The 18,968-nt window shown below is 39.6% G+C and overlaps 1 protein-coding gene across 3 annotated transcripts in view; it reads left to right on the top strand.

The window, feature by feature from the left end:
- cltcl1 (clathrin, heavy chain-like 1) overlaps positions 1 to 18,968 on the top strand; it is a 73,877-nt gene that overhangs the window by 44,169 nt on the left and 10,740 nt on the right. The window contains exons 11-30 of one of the 3 annotated variants that reach the window (XM_061898339.1): positions 817 to 954; positions 1,023 to 1,187; positions 1,296 to 1,476; positions 1,569 to 1,732; positions 1,818 to 1,943; positions 4,146 to 4,288; positions 6,066 to 6,300; positions 6,872 to 6,994; positions 7,340 to 7,485; positions 7,571 to 7,754; positions 8,461 to 8,653; positions 8,727 to 8,884; positions 11,279 to 11,443; positions 11,545 to 11,820; positions 12,185 to 12,334; positions 12,416 to 12,547; positions 17,834 to 17,944; positions 18,176 to 18,346; positions 18,437 to 18,658; positions 18,932 to 18,952. In XM_061898339.1, the coding sequence (XP_061754323.1) occupies positions 817 to 954; positions 1,023 to 1,187; positions 1,296 to 1,476; positions 1,569 to 1,732; positions 1,818 to 1,943; positions 4,146 to 4,288; positions 6,066 to 6,300; positions 6,872 to 6,994; positions 7,340 to 7,485; positions 7,571 to 7,754; positions 8,461 to 8,653; positions 8,727 to 8,884; positions 11,279 to 11,443; positions 11,545 to 11,820; positions 12,185 to 12,334; positions 12,416 to 12,547; positions 17,834 to 17,944; positions 18,176 to 18,346; positions 18,437 to 18,658; positions 18,932 to 18,952 (3,204 nt within the window). Of the gene's footprint in view, positions 1 to 816; positions 955 to 1,022; positions 1,188 to 1,295; positions 1,477 to 1,568; positions 1,733 to 1,817; positions 1,944 to 4,145; positions 4,289 to 6,065; positions 6,301 to 6,871; positions 6,995 to 7,339; positions 7,486 to 7,570; positions 7,755 to 8,460; positions 8,654 to 8,726; positions 8,885 to 11,278; positions 11,444 to 11,544; positions 11,821 to 12,184; positions 12,335 to 12,415; positions 12,548 to 17,833; positions 17,945 to 18,175; positions 18,347 to 18,436; positions 18,659 to 18,931; positions 18,959 to 18,968 lie in introns of all 3 variants that reach the window. The other 2 variants (XM_061898330.1, XM_061898347.1) reach the window with 2 other exon arrangements.

Raw genomic sequence — 18,968 nt, 5'->3', positions numbered from 1 at the left:
ATGTGGGAGCTTCCGTCTGTTGTTATTCCAGATGTGCCAGCAATGCCAAGAATTCACTGAGTCGGTAACCCTCTCCTCCTTTTTCAAGCCATACCATCTCTTTGCTTAGCTCCAGATTCTCTCAGTTAATAGATTTCTTGTGCAAAGCAAGCCTCCTAGCAACTTTTCAAGCTGGTGGACTTACTTAGGAATCCGTGTTTGGTTTCAAGACTTGGAAGTTTAACACCCAATTTTCACTTCTGCCTTGTTGTGTTAGAAGCTATGGTCACAGTCGCACACAAGATGCTTGGACTGATTGTGGGTTGATGTGTGTAAGTACACACAGTTGTGCTATACTAGATTCTGCACAGGCTATTGTTACGACTCTGATGCAGAAATTACCTACCTTTGTAGGTACCATGAATTGATTAACGTGGAACCCGACTTAAACAAGTTGAAAAACTTATTGGGGTGTTACCATTTAGTGGTCAATTGTACGGAATATGTACTGAACTGTGCAATCTACTAATAAAAGTATCAATCAATCAAATTGTTGCATGCGAAAGTTGTTATTGCTATGTGTCAGTGGGTTTGTATTTGTGTTTATGGCACAAATGAAGGCACTAATGATAGCACCAGTATATTTGGTGTTAGCAATATTTTAGTTTAGCAGTCAGTTTAAAATGTGAATTATGTACAATGCAAGCATGTGTCAGGACTAACGTGTGCAGTGTGCTACTTTTACAATTGTACAAATTCACAAAACCTTTTCAGTAAGAGAATCTTAAATGAGGTAACTAATTGTGCCCTCTGTTTTTTGTTTACTGTTGCTTGTAGATTGTAGATGTTTTCATGGAAGGCAACCAGATCCAGCTATGCACATCTTTCCTGTTGGATGCTCTAAAGAACAACCACCCAGCTGAAGGCCACTTACAGACACGCCTGCTTGAGATGAATCTTATACATGCGCCGCAGGTTACCATCCTAACTCCGCTATGACAGCATTATCCATCATTTGCTTTAACCATGCAAAAACATTTTAGGTAGCAGATGCTATCTTGGGGAACCAGATGTTCACACACTACGACCATGGCCACGTTGCTCAGCTGTGCGAAAAAGCTGGCCTTCTGCAGAGAGCTCTGGAACACTACACTGACCTTTATGATATCAAACGAGCTGTGGTGCACACGCATCTTCTCAACCCTGAGGTACTCCCAGAGAAGGATAGTTTTTCATTCATGGACACTTTTTTTAGATGCTGGGTGAAGCCTAAAGGAGTCAACTTTCCTCTTGTTTCCCACTGATTTTACTGACAGTGGCTGGTGAACTTCTTTGGCTCTCTGTCTGTGGACGACTCCTTGGAGTGTTTGAGAGCCATGCTATCGGCCAACATTCGGCAGAACCTGCAGCTTTGTGTGCAAGTGGCGTCCAAGTATCACGAGCAGCTGGGGACTCAGGCCCTTGTAGAGCTCTTTGAGTCCTTCAAGAGTTATGAGGGTAGGTTCACAGTTCATATCGTGTGTGGGAATCTGTGCTAATTGCCGGAGCTGACATATGTCATTCCACCCTCTGTTCTGTTTCTATTTAAGGCTTGTTTTACTTCCTTGGCTCGATTGTGAATTTCAGCCAAGAACCCGACGTTCACTTCAAGTACATCCAGTCAGCCTGCAAGACAGGACAAATCAAAGAAGTGGAGAGAATCTGCAGAGAGAGCAACTGTTATGACCCAGAGAGGGTTAAGAATTTCCTCAAGGTAAAACGTTTCTCATTATTTTCCATTCTCATTAAATGATAAATGTTTCATACTCTAACCAACACAATGTGTCTCCCCTTATTAGGAAGCCAAGCTGACAGACCAGCTTCCTCTTATTATTGTTTGTGACCGCTTTGACTTTGTCCACGACTTGGTGCTCTACCTCTATCGCAACAGTCTGCAAAAATACATCGAAATCTACGTACAGAAAGTAAGTTACAGTCGACTATTTCACAATTTTTGGACTGTTTGTGATCACCAATATATTCTTATATGTAATCAATCCCTCTTTTCTTAAATGATTTATATATCATTCATCCACTTTCTATAAAGTTTATCCTCATTAGCATCACAGCTAAGTTGGATCTTATACCAGCTAACAGAAGAGGGGGTACACACTTCAACAGGTAAACCCTAGACTGGTTGAGGATTTATACAATTACACTAAAAACTGAAAATATTGAAGTTTTTTTCCTAGTAGATTTAACGTCAAAATGTTTTTTGACAATATCATTGTCTGTAATTTGTGGTACAATTCCTGTAGCAGAAATAACCGTACAATGTCCCTTTGGTTGTCTACAACGATGCTTTCTAGGTAAAGGGGACCTATGATGATTTGCCTCTTGTCGGATAAACAATGCTAAAGTATTGAATCATTGCACACAGATTTGAATGCCTCTGAACACTGTGTTTTGTCTTTTTTGGGCATTTCTAGTTCATGCTCCGTTCCTGGCCCCTCCTTTCTGCTAATCTCTACTGCCGATGCCTGAAGCCTCCAGTGTTAATTATTCTCGTTTAATGCTTTCCTGCTTGCTCTGATGTCTGTAAAATACTGTAAATACTTCAGTGTTAATTTGTCTACAACATTTTACACATGGACCATTAAGGACTATTTGGATTAGTCGATAAAAGACAGCAACATTTCAACATTTCATATTGGTTTGCGGAAACACAAGAGAATGTAGGATAACGTATTATTTTCATTTCATCGTGGCATTTGCACAATATCATCAACGTGCGACATGCAGTGAGATAAATGCTGGCTGTTTTTATGAAGATTTATTGTTTAGAGAGTGGGCAAGTGTACTTAATGTTGTGACTGGCGAATGTAAATATTGTTTACCGGTATATGTTTATTTTGATAGTGACTGAAAAAAAATAGTGGAGATATTTGTCTTAAATATATACTTTTAACAGTGTACATTTTGAAAAGTTAAATTCCAATGCTTTTATAGAGGGTAGGGTTTCATTTGCAATTTAGAAAAGCTTCCATACACGAACCGTTTGCAGACAAACTCAAAAAAGGGGTTGTAAATGTGACTGTGGAGTAAAATTTAAGAAAAATTAACACCAAAGAATATCAATACATATTACCTAGACCAGTAGTTCTCAAATAGGGGTACGCGTACCCCTGGGGGTACTTGAAGGTATGTGAGATTTTTTTTTTAATTCAAAAATCCTTTATAACTATATTCATTGAATAATACTTCAACAAAATATGAATGTAAGTTCATAAACTGTGAAAAAATTGCAACAATGCACTATTCAGTGTTGAAAGCTAGATTTTTTTTGTAAACATGTTCCATAAATATTGATGTTAAAGATTTATTTTTTTGTGAAAAAATGTTTAGAATTAATTTCATGAATCCAGATGGATCTCTATTACAATCCCTAAAGAGGGCAATTTAAGTTGATGATTACTTCTATGTGTAGACATCTTTATTTATAATTGAAGCACTTGTTTATTTTTCAACAAGTTTTTAGTTTTTTTTTTATCTTTTTTTTTAAATAGTTCAAGAAAGACCACTGCAAATGAGCAATATTTTGCACTGTTATACAATTTAATAAATCAGAAACTGATGACATAGTGCTGTATTTTACTTCTTAATCTCTTTTTTCAACCAAAAATGCTTTGCTCTGATTATAGGGGAACTTGAGTTAAAAAAATGTTCAAAGGGGGTACATCACTAAAAAAGGTTGAGAACCACTGACCAAAACCACAAAAACGTATGTTAAATGTAAATTACAATCATCATTAAATTATCAGTCAATTATTTCAGTAGTACAGGAGTTTTCTGCCTTTCATGTGGGTTTTGCGTGGCTCGGGTGGTAGAGCGACCATGCCTGCAACTTGAGGGTTCCAGATTCGATCCAAGCTTCCGCCATCACTAATCAAGTCCGTTGTGTTCTTGGGAAAGACACTATACCCTTGCTCCTGATGGGTCGTGGATAGGGTCTTGCATGGCAGCTCCTGCCATCAGTGTGTGAATATGTGTGTGAATGGGTGAATGTGGAAAGAGTGTCAAAACGCTTTGAGTACCTTGAAGGTAGAAAAGCGTTATACAAGTCTAATCGATTTACCATTTACCATACGTATAAACCAAGATTAAAACTTAAAAAAAATATTTTTCAGGTTAATCCCAGTCGTTTGCCAGTAGTTATAGGAGGCCTGCTGGATGTGGACTGTGCAGAGGATGTCATTAAGAACTTGATAATGGTGGTCAGAGGGCAGTTTTCCACTGATGAGCTTGTGGGGGAAGTGGAGAAGAGAAACAGGTAAGAAGCTGGCTATAATTCATGGTTGTAATCTTTTCCCACTCAGTGCTACGTACGGACAAACTTAGTGATGTGGGAACCATCGTGAGTTTTTGCATTTAAGATGCTAAAACCAATCCATGCTATTTGAAGAAAACATTGACACCTTAACTTGTGTTGTGACTAAGCAACGTATTGTGCAGTGGTCATGAGTTTTCATACGTACCACTGTTCGAAAGATGTGTTAAAAAAAGTGTTATATCATATAAACCGGTAAATTTACAACGCTTTAAATTCTCGCAGCTTCCTGTTTTCAACAAATATGTTGGCTAAAAGTTTTGTTTCGTTAACATACAGCCTAACATTGCACATAGGGTGCCTAAATAAAGTTGACACCCGTTGGTAACTCAGTCTTGACCTTATTATTAACACACACAAACTGATTTCGTAATGTCTTTATTACAAACCATGCCTGTGTTACTGTCTCAATAGCGTTGGGTAGCTCATTTTGACATAACACCGCCTCTCAACTCCTCCCTCAGAAGTAATTCTCCCCAGCCCCTCTATAACATCATAACTGGTTGACGCTATAGTTCTATGCTAACGCGGTGACAAATATTCTCAATAAAATGTGTTTAATCTAGGGGCGTATCTATGAATTTTATTACTGAAAAATTAAAGGCCTACTGAAACCCACTACTACCGACCACGCAGTCTGATAGTTTATATATCAATGATGAAATATTAACATTACAACACTTGCCAATACGGCCTTTTTAGTTTACTAAATTGCAACTTTAAATTTCCCACGAGTTTCTTGTTAAAAACGTCGCGGAATGATAACACGTGCGCGTGACGTCACGGACTGTCAGGAAATATTAGCGCTGCACCACTAGCGGCTAAAAGTCGTCTCCTTTAATTGCATAATTACACAGTATTCTGGACATCTGTGTTGCTGAATCTTTTGCAATTTGTTCGTTTAATAATGGAGACTATAAATAAGGATGCTGTTGGTGGATTGCAGCTGTCTTAAGCACCAAAACACAGCCGGTGTTTCCTTGTTTGTTGTGAAGCAGAGCGGTCAAGCGAACATGTTTCTCTACGTCAACCAGCATGTTTTTGGATGGGAAAATTTTGATATATATCTTACCGGAGACATCATTGGATTATTCGTCGTCCTGCAGCAGATGTCAAAAAAGGCAGCTGTGAGCTTGGCTCCTCGGATTCTCTCTGAGACACTGTGTGTTCACCGCAGCCATCCGACCTCGATGTATGTCTTTAAAATGTTTACAATCTCACTAAAACACTATTAAAACAATAGGCAGATAAGGGATCTTCCAGAATTATCCTAGTAAATGTGTTTAATTACATCTGAAAAGCTCACACTGCCGCCGCCTAGAGCCGTCGCTTTTTTTGTAGTCGTTCACTATCAATATCCTAATTCAGGAATCTTTCGTCCTCGCTCAAATTTATGGGGAAATTTTCACTTTCTCGGTCCGAATTGCTCTTACTGCTGGTGGCTCCCATTATAAACAATGTGATTATATGTGGAGCCCTGCAACTTGTGACGTCATGCGCACATACTTCCAGTAAAGGCAGGGCTTTTTTATTTGCGACCAAAAGTTGCTAACTTTATTGTCAATGTTCTTTACTAAATCCTTTCAGCAAAAATATGGCAATATCGCGAAATGATCAAGTATGACACATATAATGGACCTGCTATTCCCGTTTAAATAAGAAAATCTCATAAAAACTCAAACCAACAAGATCATGGATTGTATTTCTATTTGCTATACAGGTTAAAACTTCTATTGCCATGGTTAGAGTCACGAATACATGAGGGCTGCGAGGAACCGGCCACCCACAATGCTCTGGCCAAGATTTACATCGACAGCAACAACACGCCTGAACGCTTTCTGAAAGAAAACCCGTTCTATGACAGCGCCGTGGTTGGACGCTACTGCGAAAAGAGGGACCCTCACCTGGCCTGTGTGGCTTATGAAAGAGGCCATTGTGACATGGACCTCATCAAGGTAAGAACTTAGAGTAACACTGCAGTCTATATACTTTACAGTATTTCACAACGTTGAGTTCACCCCCCACATTTTAGCAACCATTGACCGTATTTACAGTATCTCTTTAGCAAGACCCTTGTCATTTTGGAGGTATGTTTTTAATCGTCACCATGTTGGAAAATTTCCATGTGGCCCAGTTTCCCAAGGGAGGGGATCATGTGGCACTGTGAAGCAGAGCAATGCATGTTGGAATTCATGTGTCCGCCTATAAACTTCAGCTCCGCAGTGCTAGCTGCACTCATGCAGCCCCACTGTAGACACAAAGCAATTATCTGGGTACCCAATGGTGTTGCCTGTTATTTAGGCATTCATGGCTGTGTTGTTTTTTTGCAGTGGATCGTAAACTTATACTGCTTTACAAGCTGTACCCTGACTACGCTAATATCCAAGTTTCTTTTCTTAAGTATTGTCTTTTAAAAAGATATTCTAAAATAATATTGCTTTTAATAATTTTGTGAGATACTGTAAATTAGAAAGATAAAACATTGTGCTTTATCGTTTATACATCTAGACACTTTTGTTTTTCTAGGTGTGCAACGAGAACTCGTTATTCAAGAGCGAGGCTCGTTATTTGGTACGGCGGAGAGACCCCGAACTTTGGGCCAATGTGTTAGAAGAAAACAACCCCTACAAGAGGCAACTCATTGATCAGGTCAGTCTGCTTGGAGGCATTGCTTAGTGGATAGAATGGCCATCTTACAGCCGGACGGTTACCGTTCCAGCTCATGTCAAGGTGTCCCCAAGCAAGACACTGAATCCCTAACTGATCCTGATGGGTTGTGGTTGGCGCCTTGCATTGCAGCTTTGCCATCAGTGTGTGAATGTGTGTGTCAATGGGTGAATGTGATGTACAATGCAAAGCGCTTTGCATATTATTCGGGGTATATCAAAATGCTATCTAAAGAAATTTAACGTTTTGCTTCAAGTGGTTCATGGTTTTTCATTAATCACACTTAATTATATACAGTTGTTTGTTCATTGCTTTTGTCTCTTTCAGGTGGTACAAACTGCTTTGTCAGAGACCCAAGACCCAGAGGAGGTATCGGTCACAGTCAAGGCATTCATGACTGCCGACCTGCCCAACGAGCTGATTGAACTGTTGGAGAAGATTGTGCTTGATAGCTCGGTTTTCAGTGAACATAGGTTCAAACGACTTTACTTCTACATTTTAATTATTCACCCCAAATTTGTTCAATAATCTTTTTTTGTCGTGTGACTCATTCTCCAGAAACCTTCAAAACCTTCTAATTTTGACTGCCATTAAGGCGGACCACACTCGCGTGATGGAGTACGTCAATAGACTTGACAACTATGATGCCCCCGACATTGCTAATATTGCTATTAGCAATGAACTCTTTGAGGAGGCATTTGCCATTTTCAAGAAGTTTGACGTGAACACGTCAGCCATACAGGTATTTGGATTTTGTTTTGATAAAATTCTCTTTGAAAACCTTTATTGTGCATCTCTAATAGAAACAAAATATTGTACTAATATCATAGCATGTGTACAGCACCTGCTCATACAATACAAAAGTTAATATTTGTGCCAAATATAATAAAGGTAGCATTTTGACCCCTTGTTTCAGCGCAGCTTTATTGTGGTGGCCTTTACTGCAAATTAGTTTAACCATCTGTCTTCTCACAACGATGCCAAATACACTAAAGCCTGCATTCCAGACTGTTGCCCGGATACAGAAAATGGCCCACTTAAAGTTTTTTAGGTGCAACCTTTAAGCAGTTTTGTAGAAAGTTGACCAAAAAAGTGACAATCACAATGAATGTCTTTAGAACTGTGTTGTGAATATAACAGAAACAAGTCGTTATAACGTTTGGCTTCATTTACCAGCACTTCTTTTACATTTCACCAAATAACTACTTTTTCAGTAGCAACATCTACATATAATTAATACCTACTGATATATAAGTTTTTTCATCTTACAACAGGTGGGAGTTCTGAATTGGTGTTTTAATCATTTTTTTCCTTGGTGGGAAAATTTCATTCTCCCAATTCTCCGGGATGCAGCATTAATTTTGCGGGCCACTCCTGGTGTAAATTATGTGATACTAATCCTATTGAAAATGTAGCCTAAATATTTACTATCACCTGCTCTCGTTTAGGTTTTAATAGAACACATAAGCAACCTGGATAGAGCCTATGAATTTGCGGAGCGCTGCAATGAGGCTGCAGTGTGGAGCCAATTAGCTCGGGCCCAGCTGCAAAGAAATCTGGTTAAAGAGGCCATTGACTCATACATTAAAGCAGTGGACCCCTCAGCCTACATGGAGGTTGTTAATGCTGCCAGCAAGAACGGTAAGCCTTTTTTTGGGGCTTCTCTTTAGTTTTTAACCACACTGGTATTTATATTTGATGTGCTGTCTTGCAGATAACTGGGAAGATTTGGTCAGATTCCTGCAGATGGCTCGTAAGAAAGCACGGGAATCCTACGTGGAGACAGAGCTGCTCTTTGCTTTGGCTAAAACAAATCGTCTGGCTGAGCTGGAAGAGTTTGTCAGCGGGCCCAACAATGCTCACATCCAGCAGGTAAGATTAACAATATTTTAGGGTCGGGATTTTCAGCTAGCAGCTTTAGAATTACAAAGATAATCATTATTTTTCAAACGTGCTTGGTTACTTAAAGTTAGGGCCAAAGGCAAAATGAATGGTTTTATGGTACCTACAGTGAGTTGAGTAAAGTGAGCATTGAATGAGCAAATACTCTTTACTAAATATGCTACAGAAAACTTTTTTTTTAGGGGGGCAACAAAGTAGTCTTCACTGAGGGGAGATGCACTCTGGAAACCTCTGTATTAGATTAATGATGTACAGTGCATTCAGAAAGTATTCACAGCGCTTCACTATTTCTTTTAAACATTTTATGTTACATAAAGCCTTATTCAAAAATGGAATAAATACATTTTTGTTCTCAAAATTCAAAATTCTACTGACAATAATGACATAAAAGGCAAATTTTTAAAAATGTTTGCCAATTCATTAAAGTAAAAAAAAAAATGACATGTACGTACATTAGTATTCACACTTTTGGCAGTTATTACAGCCTCAAAATTTTTTGACTAAGATGCCACAAGCATGGCACACCTATCTTTGGGCAGTTCAGCCCATTCCTCTTTGCAGAACTTCTCAAGCCTCTTCAGGTTGGATAGGAAGTGTTGGTTTTCGTCAAGGACATCTCTGTACATTGCTGCATTCATCCAAGTATAGTCAGGGAGGTGACCAAGAACCCTCTAGTGGAGAGAGAGCAGAATCTTACAAGAGGACAACCATCTCTACAGCAATCTACCAATCAGGCCTGTATGGTACAGTGGCCAGACGGAAGCCATTCTACAGTAAAACGTTTGCCAAATTGCACCTGAAGTACTCTCAGACCATGAGAAATAAAAATCTGTGGTCTGATAGGACAACGCTAGAACTCTTTGGTGTGAATGCCAGGCACTGCTCATCCCCAGTCCAATACCATTTTTGCAGTGAAGCATGGTGGTGGTAGCATCATGCTGTGGGGATGTTTTTCAGTGGCAGTAACTGGGAAAATTGTCACGATAGAGGGAGAGATGACTGCATAAATGTACAGAGACATCCTGGATGAAAACCATTGCTTCTCATACAACCTGATGGAGATTGAGAGGTGCTGCAAAGAGGAATGGGCGAAGCTGTCAAAAATAGGTGTGCCAAGCTTGTGGTATCGTATTCAAAAACACTTGAGGCTGTAATTGCTATCAAAGGTGTATCACCAAAGTATTGAGGAATACCTGTGAATACTTAGTGGGGCAAAAAAGTATTTAGTCAGCCACCAATTGTGCAAGTTCTCCCACTTAAAATGATGACAGAGGTCTGTAATTTTCATCATAGGTACACTTGAACTGTGAGAGACAGAATGTGAAAAAAAAAATCCAGGAATTCACATTGTAGGAATTTTAAAGAATTTATTTGTAAATTATGGTGGAAAATAAGTATTTGGTCAACCATTCAATGCTCTCACTGATGGAAGGAGGTTTTGGCTCAAAATCTCACAATACATGGCCCCATTCATTCTTTCCTTAACACGGATCAATCGTCCTGTCCCCTTAGCAGAAAAACTGCCCCAAAGCATGATGTTTCCATCCCCATGCTTCACAGTATGTGTGGTGTTCTTGGGATGCAACTCAGTATTCTTCTTCCTCCAAACACGACGAGTTGAGTTTATACACAAATGGATACATGGATGATACAGCAGAGGATTGGGAGAATGTCATGTGGTCAGATGAAACCAAAATAGAACTTGTTGGTATAAACTCAACTCGTCGTGTTTGGAGGAAGAATAATACTGAGTTGCATCCCAAGAACACCACACCTACTGTGAAGCATGGGGGTGGAAACATCATGCTTTGGGGCTGTTTTACTGCTAAGGGGACAGGACGATTGATCCGTGTTAAGGAAAGAATGAATGGGGCCATGTATCGTGAGATTTTGAGCCAAAACCTCCTTGCGTCAGTGAGAGCTTTGAATGGTTGACCAAATACTTATTTTTCACCATAATTTACAAATAAATTCTTTAAATTTCCTATAATGTGAATTCCTGGATTTTTCTTTTTCACATTCTGTCTCTCATAGTTGAAGTGTACCTATGATGAAAATGACAGATCTCTGTCATCATTTTAAGTGGGAGAACTTGCACAATCGGTGGCTGACTACATACTTTTTTGCCCAACTGTATGTATATGCAATTTATTTATTTTTTTTGTCCTAATATATTTGCTATTTTAAAAAAAAATCTCATTGTCATTATGAGGTAATGTATGTAGAATTTAAATGACAAACATGACTTTATTTAATTTTGGAATAAGGCTGTAACAGAAAAAAATGTGGAATAAGTGAAGCATTGTGAATGTTTTCCAGATACACTTTACATTCACTCAATAACTGTACACTCTCCCTCTGCAGGTTGGCGATAGATGTTACGAGGAGAGAATGTATGATGCCGCTAAGCTTTTGTACAACAACGTGTCAAACTTTGCTCGTCTGGCATCCACACTTGTGCGCCTGGGAGAGTACCAGGCTGCCGTGGACAGTGCCAGGAAAGCCAACAGCACACGCACATGGAAGGAGGTAACTGGAATAAAAAAAAAACCAAGCAGCTGTTCTTCAAGGTACTGCCATTCTTATTATATCCTGTATGACGCACCATCTTTCCACACTCACACCTCCAGGTTTGTTTTGCTTGCGTGGACGGCGAGGAATTCCGGCTGGCGCAAATATGCGGCCTCCACATTGTGATCCACGCTGACGAACTGGAAGACCTGATCAGCTACTATCAAGACCGCGGCTACTTTGAGGAGCTCATCGGTCTGCTGGAGGCGGCGTTGGGCCTGGAGCGCGCTCACATGGGCATGTTCACTGAGCTCGCCATCCTCTACTCCAAATTCAAACCACAAAAAATGAGAGAGCACTTGGAGCTCTTTTGGTCCAGAGTCAACATTCCTAAGGTGGGAACACCACCACACCAAAGAATGCTGTATACTAAATGTACATGTTTATCATTGGATCAGTTTTTTTGCAGTGGTACTGCACAGCCCTGCATCATATGGAGAGCTGCTTCTAAAATTTCTCTAATTACTGTGCATGTACTGTACATGAGCAGGTCAGAATATTAGAAACACCTCTCAGTAAGATGCACTGCTGTTTTACACTAAAACTGCTACCAGCACAATAATAAACACATACCACATTTGACACCTACTCAGTAAAGGCAGACTTTTTGTTATAGCTTTACTATTTATTGCCTCAACCTACTGTGTATTCAATGTGCTCAATATGGTAATTATTATTTTCCATCTCTCTACTTACTAGGTCCTACGTGCAGCTGAACAATCTCACTTATGGGCCGAGCTGGTTTTTCTTTACGACAAATATGAGGAGTTCGACAATGCCGCCATCACCATGATGTCTCATCCGACTGACGCGTGGAAAGAAGGCCTTTTCAAAGACATCATCGCAAAGGTAAGTTTGCAGTGTCTGCCTTCTTTTTCTTGTCTTTTGTCGACCTTTTTTGCTTACCTTGACTGCTATATGTCGATTTAGGTGGCTAATGTCGAGCTATACTATAAATCACTTTCCTTCTACTTGGACTACAAACCTCTCCTGCTTAACGACCTGCTGATCATTCTGTCTCCACGGCTGGATCACAATCGAGCTGTCAACTTTTTCACCAAGGTAATCTTTTCTAATAGTAGGGGGACAAGAGTTTTGATACTGTTAAATAACACTTTGTGATCACAGTTTCAATATAACCTTAGCATAAAAAAAGTATACTGTCACTGAGGCATGTGCAGTGTACGCCTAAAGGTGACTGATGATTTATTCCTTTTCTTACTACAAATGTTACAATGTTAGATTCTCATGTTAAATAATGCCAAAACATCAAATGATGAAGTTCATGCATTTGGGCCCATTTAAGGTTGCACACAATTTAGGATGCCTTTGAACGCTGTGTTTTATAGTCTTTTTTTTTTTTTTTTTTTTTTAACAATGTGCCATTTGTGATGTCACAGATTGATGGGTGTACAAATGTGGGATTTCTTTTAGTCGATGCTCTCTACCAGGGCCATCCTGTCTGCCTGCTCTGATGTCCATAAGATAAATACTTCCGTGTTGATTTGTCCACAACATTTTATGCGGGGACTGTTTTGTCAACATGGACCATAGGATAAAATATTTCATCTAATTGTGGCATAGGCACAATATCATCAACGTGCGAGGTGCAGTGAAATGATTGCTGATTTTTTTTATGTGGCTCTGTATTAATCAAAGAGAGGGGAGGCGTGGGCGTGGTTTCAATCGCAGTCTGCCTTGCTGACAGACTCAAAAAACGGGGTAAAAAAAGTGACTGTGTCCCAAAATTAAAAAGCAAAGCTTATCAATCAATCAATCAATGTTTATTTATACAGCCCTAAATCACAAATGTCTCAAAGGACTGTAAAAACCACTACGACTACGACATCCTCGGAAGAACCCACATAAGGGCAGGGAAAACTCACACCCAGTGGGACTCCAGTGACAATGATGACTATGAGAAACCTTGGAGAGGACCTCAAATATGGGCAACCCCCACCCCTCTAGGCGACCGAAAGCAATGGATGTCGAGCGGGTCTAACATGATACTGTGAAAGTTCAATCCATAGTGGCACCAACACAGCCGCGAGAGTTCAGTTCAAAGCGGATCCAAGACAGCAGCGAGAGTCCCATCCACAGGAAACCATCCCACGCGGAGGCGGATCAGCAGCGTAGAGATGTCCCCAACCGATACACAGGCGAGCGGTCCATCCTGGGTCCCGACGAGCGGTCCATCCTGGGTCTCAACTCTGGACAGCCAGTACTTCATCCATGGTCATCGGACCGGACCCCCTCCACAAGAGACAGAGGAGAAAAAGAAAAAGAAGTGGCAGATCAACTGGTCTAAAAAGGAGGTCTATGTAAAGGCTAGAGTATACAAATGAGTTTTAGGGGGAGACTTAATTATCCAAAGCATGTATTTTTATTAAAAAAAAAACATAATTGGTCCCCTTAAATGTTATGGTCGATGAATCTGTATATTATTTATGAAGTTTCATCCGTGACGGAAAGAAAAAATAGCAATGATGTTTTAATGCATTCTAAGTATTAAATAAACGTACATGAAAGTCCGCTCTTAGCAGAGCCAATTGGAGCTGTTTTTTTTTTTATAAAGCTTCCATAAAAGCCAATAAAAAACATTGAAAAACCGCCAACAATCCATTTACATTTCGTGATTTGAATAGTAACCAAGTATTAGTGATATTGTTATTGTAAGCGCTAACAAACACAAAATACAGCAGCGTCATGTTCACTATAGTGTGTGCCTGGGTTTAAAGTTAAAAAAATTAAAGTACCAATGATTGTCACACACATACAAGATGTGGCGAAATTATTCTCTGCATTTGACCCATCACCCTTGATCACCCCCTGGGAGGTGAGGGGAGCAGTGGGCAGCAGTGGTGCCGCGCCCGGGAATCATTTATGGTGATTCAACCCCCAATTCCAACCCTTAATGCTGAGTGCCAAGCAGGGAGGTAATGGGTCCCATTTTAATAGTCTTTGGTATGACTCGGCCGGGATTGGAATTCACCACCTACCGATTTCAGGGCGGTAAGGGGCGGCATGGCATAGTGGGTAGAGTGGCTGTGCCAAGAAACCTGAGGGTTACAGGTTCGCTCCCCGTCTATTAACATCCACGTTGCTGCCGCTGTGTCCTTGGGCAGGACACTTCACCCTTGCCCCCGGTGCCGCTCACACTGGTGAATGAATGATGAATGAATGATAGGTGGTGGCCACGCTTCCGTCAGTCTACCCCAGGGCAGATGTGGCTACAGATGTAGCTTACCACCACCAGGTGTGAATGAATGATGGGTTCCCACTTCTCTGAGCGCTTTGATTATCAAATAATAGAAAAGCGCCATATAAATCTAATCCATTATTATTATTACTTTGACTGCCATTTAGGAGTAAAAAATGGCCAGAAAGACTCTTGGTCCCACCCTGACACCCTCACCACCTTTCTTCACGAGGATTATGATACATTCTTCATCTAAAGACATTGCATAGTAAATTGTGTTTTATTATGTTTGTTGCCTCTCATGAAGTCTACAGTGAGTAATAATCAGTGATGAAGAAAAAAAAAAAGCGAATGTGATGTTTTTAAATTCCATGCACCGCATATCCTTAAAATGATCAAAATACATAAATATGAAAGGTTTTTATAAATGTGCCCGTTACTATTTTACATATATACTTACATATAAAACTTCAATGGATGTGTTTCGTAGTTTTTTTAAGGGCTTTGTAGGAGAAATTGCGCGGCTCCCATAGGCTCCATTGTAAGTGGAATTTTGATTGCATTTATTTAATATTTAGAATGCAAAAAATAAATAAATACCATCCATTGTCATGTCTTTCATAATGATTGTGAAAGATTAGGAAAAAATCCCTTTTTAGTGTCCATTTTTAAAATATTAGTTCTTATATTTCTGGAGGGGGTAGGGTGGAGGGTTTAATTTGCAATTTGGGAACGCCTCCACACACAAACCCTTTGCAGACAAATAAAAAAAAAAGAGTTATAAATGTGACTTTGCAGCAAAATGTACACAAAATTGACACCAAATCATACCTAATGGATATTATCTATATATCCAATACATGATAAATGTAGATTTTTAATATTAGACTGGACGGTCGTGAGTTCAAACCCCGGCTAAGTCATACCAAAGACTATAAAAATGGGACCCATTGCCTCCCTGCTTGGCACTCAGCATCAGAGGTGGGTGGAGTAGCCAGAATTTGTACTCAAGTAAGAGTACTGTTAATTTAGAGTTTTATTACTCAAGTAAAAGTAAAGAGTAGTCACCCAAATATTTACTTGAGTAAAAGTAAAAATTATGTTGTAAAAAAACTACTCAAGTACTGAGTAACTGATGAGTAACCTGTTTGTTTAATGATGACGGCAACAAGTAATGCACAAAAACACAAAAATAGCAATGAACCAATTCAGAGCCAGGAATATCTCTTAAGCAACTAAAACAATAATATATTAAATAATTCATTAAGATAAAATCAATTAAGGCAAATTGAGCCACAATACCTTAACAGCACCATAGGCTCAGTTGGCAGAAATTACAAAGGAAAAGAACAAGTTAGCCTTTACGCAAACCATAAACTCTGATAGGTGTGGGCTGCACCTGGGAACACACTGAGCACATGTGTATGTGTGTGTGGGTGTGTGTGTGTGTGTGTGTGTGTGTCTGTGTCTGTCTATGAAGCTGCGGTGTGTTAATAAATGTCCCCACACGATGTACATTTGACTGTGATTCATAGCAGGGAAACTAACATCAGCCTACGGTGACAGCCAAAATAACTATTAACGTTACTTACCGCGATGTGCTTCCTTAAATTTGACGTCAAGTTCATGTAAGATGAAATGTCCACTTGTTTAGGGAGACAAATATGACAACCCATTCCTTAACTGTTTTTTTGGTTGTCTGAAGCGTGAGCATCGATTTTATGTGAGGCCAGGGGTGTTTTTCCTCTTCTGGTTGACGCGAATTGTTCGTTGTTGTCTCTGCCATTGTTGTTGTTGTTTGCCGCTGAAACTTTGTGTCCAGTTAATCATGTGACCGCCTGGCTCTGTTTGATTGGTGAAATAGAGTCAACAACACCAGTGATTGCATTTGATTGGTGAAATGCGAGCATGCGATAGATCCTACTCTGAAGGTCTGTCTGACAAACCAAAACAAACAAAGCGTGCATTAACAGATCGATAAAAAAAGTAGCGAGTAGCGAGCTGAATGTAGATAAATGGAGCGGAATAAAAGAAGGGTTTCTTCTCTATAAACATACAAGTATATTGCATTAAAACTACTCTTAGAGGTAAAATTTATCCCAAAAGTTACTCAAGTAGATGTAACGAAGTAAATGTAGTGCGTTACTACCCACCTATGCTCAACATCAAGGGTTGGAATTGGGGGTTAAATCACCGAATAATTCCCGAGCGCAGACACCGCTGCTGCTCACTGCTCCCCTCACCCCACAGGGGGTGAACATGGGGATGGGTCAAATGCAGAGGATAATTTCACCACACCTAGTGTGTGTGACTATTGTTGGTTTGACTTTTACTTTAGACTTAGACTTCCTTTATTGTCATTCATTGTCATTTGAACTTTACAGTACAGATAAGAACAACATTTTGTTGCACTAGCTAAAAGAGCAATAATGTACAGAGTGTTTGTATTTACAAAATAAGGTTGAGATATAAATAATTACTGTGCAGATAAATATATTGTACTTTTGCATATGCATCCACGTTTACGCATGTATGTTATATTGTCTTTATATCCATCCATCCATGTCGCTTTCATGGTCATAGTTTTTATTTTATTTCGTGTATTATGTATAATATAGTTTAGTATCATTATAACAATCCTTATTGCATGAGTTTATGTCTTCCAACATTTCAGTGCGCTGGTCATTTTCATGTCAGTAATACTTCATCAGTGTAGCTGATGTGACTATCTTGCAATTCCATTCCCTACTGTTATCAATACAGTTCCATTTAATTTAGGTGTGACAAATGAAAACATCTTACTAGATTCTGGAAATATATTCAAACGCTGATATGTTTTGTGTGGTTTTTCTAAGTAAATTATCAATTTTAATGGTTAATTACATAATAAACCAAATTGTTATGTGCAGCACTTGCATTTTGTAATACCCTTTGCAATGTGTATTAAGTTATTCCAAAATGTGTTTTAAAAATGTAACCACAAAATGCAAAGGATTATGACAAAATGTGGTATTACATTCAGAGCTGAATTTTTATTACATTGTTTACATACTGCACCATCATTATATAATGCATTTTAACAAAGGCACAATGGGTTTTCTCTTTATAAATTATCAAACATATTGTTATTGTATTTTCCATCTAACCAGGTGAACCAACTGAAGCTGGTCAAGCCTTACCTGAGATCTGTTCAGAATCACAACAACAAATCTATTAATGAAGCACTCAACAACCTGCTGACTGAGGAGGAAGACTACCAGGTCTGCCAATCCTCCTCATAACTAAAACATACCATATTTAAACGGCTATTGCTTTGATTGTATGCTCTCTTATGATGCATTCAAATTGAGACACATTATCCATGTCGGCATCCAACTGCCACCAGCAGAGGGCGCTGCTGAGGTTTAATCACAATGTCGATCAGGTTTCTTTAAGCAGCGCTTCTGCTAAGAATTTTGTGGGTTTTTTTGCCCTCTGTTTGTTTTCCACAGGGTCTGAGAGCATCCATCGACGCTTATGACAACTTTGACACCATCTGCCTCGCCCAGAGGTTAGAAAAACACCAACTGATTGAGTTTCGACGCATTGCTGGTTATCTGTACAAGGGGAACAACCGCTGGAGACAGAGTGTGGAGCTTTGCAAGAAGGACAAACTCTACAAGGTGTGAGGGTTAAGGAGGGGTAGTTACTGCTATTTTTATTCTGGCTGATAATGATGAGTTCATTTAACACACTTATCCCGTCTTTCCCAGGATGCAATGCTCTACGCTGCAGAGTCCAAGGATGCTGAGCTAGCAGAGACTTTGTTGCAGTGGTTCCTGGAGGAAGGCAAAAAGGAGTGCTTTGCCGCCTGCCTCTTCGCTTCCTACGACCTGCTTCACCCAGACGTGGTGCTGGAGCTTGCCTGGAAGCACAACATTGTGGACTTTGCCATGCCCTACTTCATCCAGGTCATGAGAGAGTACCTCACAAAGGTTGGTACTCAAGTGAATTCAGTTTTTTATTTTTTTTATTTCTTACACATCATTTTTACTAGGAACCAAATTCTTTATTGTCCTCATAAGCATTTCTTGTAGAACCTGTTTTCTCCAGTGAAAAGTAGACTGTACGTATTGAACATGTTTTGTGTTTAAAGGCATATGTAAATAAAAATATGCAATTTATGTTGTAATAAAATTTGACCCCCTCTGGTAACGTTCTAAAGTGTAGGTGACTTGAGGTCATGTTTGTGGTTTTGTTTTTTTCAGGTTGATGAATTTTCGCCGAAGGTGACGGTCTCTGGCC

This window comes from Nerophis ophidion, linkage group LG01 (genome assembly GCF_033978795.1).
Source record: "Nerophis ophidion isolate RoL-2023_Sa linkage group LG01, RoL_Noph_v1.0, whole genome shotgun sequence".
Classification (NCBI taxonomy): Eukaryota; Metazoa; Chordata; class Actinopteri; order Syngnathiformes; family Syngnathidae; genus Nerophis; species Nerophis ophidion.
This window is presented reverse-complemented; position numbering and strand designations above follow the sequence as displayed.